The 6602-nt window shown below is 36.6% G+C and overlaps 1 protein-coding gene across 1 annotated transcript in view; it reads left to right on the plus strand.

Moving 5' to 3' along the window:
• LOC103618763 (carboxymethylenebutenolidase homolog) overlaps nt 1-6376 on the plus strand; it is a 7693-nt gene extending 1317 nt beyond the window's left edge. The window contains exons 2-6 of the mRNA XM_017738759.1: nt 1484-1706; nt 2497-2604; nt 3516-3658; nt 4784-4875; nt 5874-6376. Of these exons, the coding sequence (XP_017594248.1) occupies nt 1492-1706; nt 2497-2604; nt 3516-3658; nt 4784-4875; nt 5874-6014 (699 nt within the window). The 5' untranslated portion in view covers nt 1484-1491 and the 3' untranslated portion in view covers nt 6015-6376. The remainder of the gene's footprint in view (nt 1-1483; nt 1707-2496; nt 2605-3515; nt 3659-4783; nt 4876-5873) is intronic.
• Nucleotides 6377-6602: the final 226 nt, after the last annotated feature.

The raw sequence follows: 6602 nt of genomic DNA on the forward strand, positions 1-6602 counted from the left end.
GGAAAAGAGGACGCTTATGGGTGGGTGTGGCTTATTTAAAAGAGAAAAGGTAGAGCACTTGTATAGATGTGTGCCCAGAGATAATACAGCTTTCAAATACGACGTAGCTTGTCTTGAACTGATCTGAACTGATCTGCAAAAATGAAATCTCCTGGTATCTGCAATCTAGCCCTGGGGATACTGCTTGGGATATTCTGAATTTTAAAATCTGCGAATCCAGAATATATCGGTCTCTGAAATTCTGTCCAATTTTTCTGGCTGCCAAGTTGTTTCTTGGCTTTCCTAAAGCTGTCCCTTTAGTGCCACAAATCTTTAAGTCCTACTTGTCCAGGGACAGTTCAGTTATATGCTTTTTCCTATTTCTCTCTGTATTTTTGACAGAGTCAAGTTTGAAGATCTTTGTTTCTGTGCTAGCAAAGTTTCTTTGGCAGTACACATGATTAATCTGTAGAGAGCTTAGGTAAAACTTTATCTAAATTCTTTCCATGTTCTTAAATCATTTGTAGATATTCTGTGAATATTCAAAGGAGTTATTCAGGTCTGTCCACTGAGTTGGTTAACCTGGGGTTGATGGCAGAAAATCATTAACTTGAGTCCAAGGAGCTACATGTGTGTTAGATTCTGCTGGTACTTTTTGACCTTTGTGAATTACTTGTTTATTTTAATTTAAGCAATAGTTTGAAAAAAATTAACCATACCCTGCTCCATACCATAACCATACCTACCTTCTTGATTTGGTTCGACTTAAAGATTTTGGTTATGTTCAGTTTTCTTTTTTTCCTATCTTGGAGTTTTAATGCATTCTTTATTTAATATTAAAGAAATACAATTTTATACTCTTACTTTTGCTGGTACATTTTTCTTGGCACCTTTCTTAGGTATCCTTCTTCAAAAGTCTGCAACATCTGAGGCTACAGCTGTTTAGAAAAAGGATTTATTGACATTGAAAATTACAGTTAGGTAATATTTTAAGTCCCTGGATGAAAACATAATGCTTAATCTATGTGTAATTATATCTTTCTACACAGTAGCTGTTGGTTTTTTCTTTCAAAATGCTAGGTCTGGTATTAAGCCTTTACTCTCTACCAAAGAAAGCTATGCATTCCTGACAGGAAATACACATGATGAAGAGTGGAAGGACTGGCTTCATCGCTATGTAAATAATTTGTGATGGTTGCCTTGCTGCTTGCTCATAACTTTATTTTAATTGTACTACTTACTGTAGGGCATGGACATCCTATCATGTACCAGGCCCCTGCTGAAGAGTTTGTAACATAAGAAAATCTAACTGGAGTCTTATTTGTATTAAATAACCTGGTGGGCTTATTGACTAATGCTTCATTTTAGATCAAACAGTAACGAGCATGTTCATCCTATTACTGTAATGATTAAAAAATGCAGTAGTCTGAAGTACTGCCGTCTTTTGAAACTCTTCAATATGGCATACTTTGATATTCATTGCTGAATATTTTTTGTTCTTTAGCATCACACATGGCCAATGAATCGAGTCCCTGCCCATGTGATATTGGAGACAGGTTTGACTATGGAGGCCGTGGGCAGGAGGTGCAAGTTGAGCACATCAAGGCCTATGTCTGCAAACCTCCTGCCGGTGCCGACAAAGCAGTGATTGTGATCCACGATATATTTGGATGGCAACTCCCAAACACCAGATACATAGCTGATATGCTAACAACTAATGGATACATGTAAGAAATACTACTGTTTTCAAAGTGTCTTTCTAATAAGAAAGTTTGTTGAACCAACTGTTTCCTTTTTTCGTATAAACCATACAAACACAAATAATTCCACAGTCTTTCTTTATCCCTTTCTCCAAGGAGTTTTCTGTTAAAACAGTGAAAGAAGTCTAAAATAATTGAGTCACCCTACCATAATGAGTTAGTATATAGGCACAAAAGAAGAGAGAGAAAGCAGAAAATTTTCTTATTCTGCATTTTTCATCCTCTATGACCCTGAAACAGCCTGCTTCCTCCCTCCCTCTGTGCAACTTGGCTGTTATGGTAAAAATTTCAAAGAAGCTGAAGATCTTTCTATGAAGGGAAAGTGTACTAGCATGTGCCAAATAGAGAAACAAATCCTCAAATATGTGAAAAGCATACTGAGTATCCTCTTTCCTGTGTTACTGGGTTAGTGTCCCTTCTAGCCTAAACATAAGTACTGTGTAAATTGCAGTTTGTTTGGTTTGGTTTTGGATTTCTTTTTTAAGTTTGGTAGGAAACCACCAAGGATTTTCAGTTACAGTTAACTATTTATCAAATTAAGAAATTAATTTTAACAGGGCAAAATGTAACTGGAAATTATACTAAGTCCTCATATTAGATATAGAAAATTATTGAGGGTTGCTGGTATAATGCTTTGATGTGGGTTAAGTACTATGTATTCAGCAAAATGAATTCATTGTGTAGTACATAGGGTCTTCCCTTTAATCCTTTTTCAGTATTATTTCATGGACGTAAAATATTTTCATTTTTCTTGCAGAGCCATCTGCCCAGATTTTTTTGTGGGACAAGAAGCTTGGAAACCTTCTAATGACTGGGCATCTTTTGATGACTGGCTGAAAACACGAGATGCCGGCAAAATAGACAAGTACAACCATTGTTCCTTGACCAGCAAGTGGACATCCTTATTTCATAGGAATTTTTGCCTCAGTAAAGAGGCATTAGATCCTAACTTATTAGTGGGTCAAATAAAGCTGGATGTCCACAAATGGAAATTTCATGCAGCTCATGGGACAAGCTTGTGGTTATATGAGGGGTGCTTTATAGATAAAAGTAGATGTTTGAACAAGAACAAAAGTGCCCAGTGTTTGCCTGTACAGAGAGTAGAAGCAAAATTAATGACTCTAAAGTAAGGAATCAGCAAAAGCTAGAAAATGCAGCTCACTCCTGCCACTTTGATTGCTCAGGGAGGCACAACTTCCATGGATTTTAGGGTGCAAATGCAGTCAGCAAACACGATTTTATAAAACGTTTGTCCTCCTTGTGGGATATAGTTTACATATAAGTCACATTTGTGATAACAAGATGCTCTTGACTGGCAGTGTGTCTCAAACTTTATTTGTATTAGCCTATATGATAACTATTGCTATTTGTGAAATTAATTGGACTGCTGTTCATAAAATCACCTCCTGTCCTAGTAACAATGATCTAGGAAGACTGACTTTCTCCTTTGTCTTCTCCCCTGGAGTTTGTCTTGTATTTTAGAAATTAATAACAGTAAAGTAGTGTTGTGGGTTGACCCCAGCCATCAGCCAATAACTTGGACCACCACTCGCTCCCACAAGAGGAACAGGGGAATAAGAGAAACAAAGCAAGAAAACTTATGGGTTGAGATAAAGGCAATTTGATAAGTAAGGGAAAGAAAAACAGGGAGTGATGCAAGACAGTCACTCCATTCCAGAAGCAGACTGATGCCCAGCCAGTCTCTGAGCAGCAGCCACCAAAGAGGCCAGAGAAACAGGGCTAGAGCCTTAATTCACTTTCATTTGCATGTCTCAGAGAAGTTGATGTTGTCCTCAAGTATCTAAAGGACCAATGTGGTGCAAAGAAGATTGGTGTCATTGGCTTTTGCTGGGGTGGAGCAGCAGTGCAACATCTGATGCTGAAAAATCCTCATTTAAAGACTGGAGTGTCCCTCTATGGTAAGCCTGAAAGACCTGCTACATTCTGAGCAGGATGCCAGTGCAGGAAACAATTCTCTAGGACTATTACTGTAACAAAATTCAGTTTGACATCTAGTGGAAGAAGGTGATTTTATTATAAATAATCTGTAAGTGATTTGATTTTTTCACACTCGCATTTTTACACTTAAGTGCACCCAGCAAAATTTTATTTAAAGAGTGGCATGACCAGGATCACATCTGTGATCATAGTGCCAAATGCCATGGCCTCACTGTGGCTGAGGTTCCTCTTGGCTGGCAATGACAAAAGGGCTTCTGGGCACATCTTTTATATCTTTTAGACAGTGGTCCCTCATTACTAATAGGAACAGTTTTAAACTCTCTGTTTTAACCCTTCACACTTTAATTCTCAACATATTTATGCTAACTTTGATATTTTTCTTATAAACCTCTGTACTTCTACATAACCAGAGCAATTTATATTAGTTAGAGGTGAAAGAAGATTTAAGGTATTTTTCCAGAAAGCTTATTGGGACTGTTTTGCTGCACTGATATGCTGATCAGCTGAGTCAATTCAACAATGTTACTTGCTAATTTTTTAACTTTTTCTGTTGTAATAATCTCAGGAATGAAAAGAGTATCTAGGGTAGCAGCTGGTTAGTTTTACTGTAACTTTAATTCAAATATATTGGAGTAGTTAAAATTAAAATGTCAATTTGTTATGAAATTGTATCAGTATAGATATATGTACACTGAAGTCATAACCATGTAGGTGGAATGATGAGTATTTACAATTATCTTAAAAATGGCCTTCCCAAGCCAGAGGTGAGCAGTTCCTAAGTGTCCATCTTTCACAGAATCCTGTCTCTGACAGTGATCAGAAGCAGTTGCTCAAAGCAAACCACAAAAATGGGACAAGAGTAACAATTCTTCCCTGATTTTTTCCCACAGAACCGGTCTTTTCCTTTTTAATGGTATCACAAATTTTCCACAACAAAAAGGACTTTTAAGCAAAGTGTGTTAAATCCCATTACAAACTGATCATCATTAGCTGATGAAAATGTCTTGAAGTTTTTGTAGATTTTGTAGTGGTTTAGCTACTTTAGGTAGCATAACTCATTGCATGTATGTTTTCTTCTGCCTTAGGAGTGATCAGTCGTTTTGCAGACAAACACAGTTTGCTGCATCCTACCTTCTTCATTTTTGGGGAGAAGGATGACATCATCCCATTGGAGCAGGTGAGTTTCCCATCACAGATGCGTCTTTTTAATGCTTTTCATGTTTATTTTGTATCTTGGTATTCAATGAAGAGACAGTAGAAAACTAATTTGCACTTTTCTTTCTCTTTCACTAACTCTTACAGTACTTCTACACAAATGTATGCTGCTTATCCCCAAATCAAAAAGTTTTACCATGACACTAAAAATATTTTCTGTTCCTGTTTGAAAATATGGCTGATTTTCATCAGTTCCTAGGAAAAGAGCAAGAATCCAAAGAAAGCCTGACAAGTTTAAGATAGGAGGCTCTCTTTAGTGATACCGATGGTCCATAAAATCAGCAGAAATTCCCCACCTGTACCAATGGAATCACTTGTTGCAGGAAAATTAAAAAGACCCTGTGGCTATCCTTCTCCTTTTTTCACTGTCCTGCAGAGATTCTCCTTTCTATTACTCAGTCAACAGCCTTTCTCTGGAACCTGAATGTAGAATGATTGGAGAAAGATGGTTATCTGCCAAGGGGATCAAGAGAAACATGTTTTTATTGAGTGATGTTGGCTTTAATTTTCCTGGCAAAAATTCCAGTTACTTTGAACTGCTATTTTTGTCTCTGCTCCTCTTCCCCAACCTCAAATTAATTCAAACTCTTGCTCCAGTTATTTTATGTGAGGTGTCTATCAGTAGCAACTCATACAGTGCTCACTACATGCTAACCTTCTCATGATGCTGAGCAGTAGGTTTTTTACATTTACAGATATTAATATTGTAATCCATATAATTTTTTTCTACATTTTATACAGTCACATACTGATATTTTACTGGGAAAAAAAGCCTAGTTAAATAAAGCAAGTGCAGCAACAGAAATGCATTTAGGTATAAAACTAGTAGAAAAGAAAATGGTGGCAAGGATAAATTATGTCTGTCTTTCAGAAAAGTAAAAAATGAGGACAATTTGGGGACTGTAAATGTAGAACTTTTTACCTTTGTGCTCAGCCAACATAGAATGTTCTGTGTTACAGGTCACGTTGCTGGAGCAGAAGCTTAAACAAAACTGTAAAGTTGATTATGAAGTTAAAATTTACCCTGGACAGACACATGGGTTTGTGCATCGGAAAAGAGAAGATATCAATCCTCAAGATAAACCTTATATTGAGGAATGAAGAAAGGATATGATCAACTGGCTGAATAAATATCTTTAGGTTAAATTAATGTCAACAAACAGAATCAATTGTCGTAGGAAATGAGAAAATAATACAGACTATATTGCTTAAAATGTTCTTACAACCATGAAAATATTTTGTATAACTCTTCTGCAATAACACTACTTATTTGCACTTACCTTCTAAGTAGGGGCTTAGAGATGGCTTTTCAAATGTTGAAAGCTATAAATGTAAAGAAGGTTTTTAACACTGGTCTTGTGTATCTTAAAATGATTAGAATATCGTGTGGCATATTTCCTGGCACCTGAAAGTTTAGTTTTTTATGTCAATGTCAACATGATTAAAAATCATTGAAACTCTGACCACGCTTGAGAAATTCTCTCCTTAAAGCTCTGTTTAGAGTTGTTTAGCTGTGAGACTTTCAGCTCCAAGATTTTCAGCTTTTAGGTAAATATAGTTCTGGGTTGGAAGGCTGGGTCATTTTCTTGGAAACAGAATATCCTATTCAGAATTTATGAAATGAGAGCAAGAAAAGGGAAGGAGAAAGACAGTGGAAATCAATGTATGTGAACTGAGGGGAACTCAAAA

This window comes from Corvus brachyrhynchos, unplaced genomic scaffold, assembly GCF_000691975.1.
Source record: "Corvus brachyrhynchos isolate BGI_N302 unplaced genomic scaffold, ASM69197v1 scaffold23, whole genome shotgun sequence".
NCBI classification, from domain to species: Eukaryota; Metazoa; Chordata; class Aves; order Passeriformes; family Corvidae; genus Corvus; species Corvus brachyrhynchos.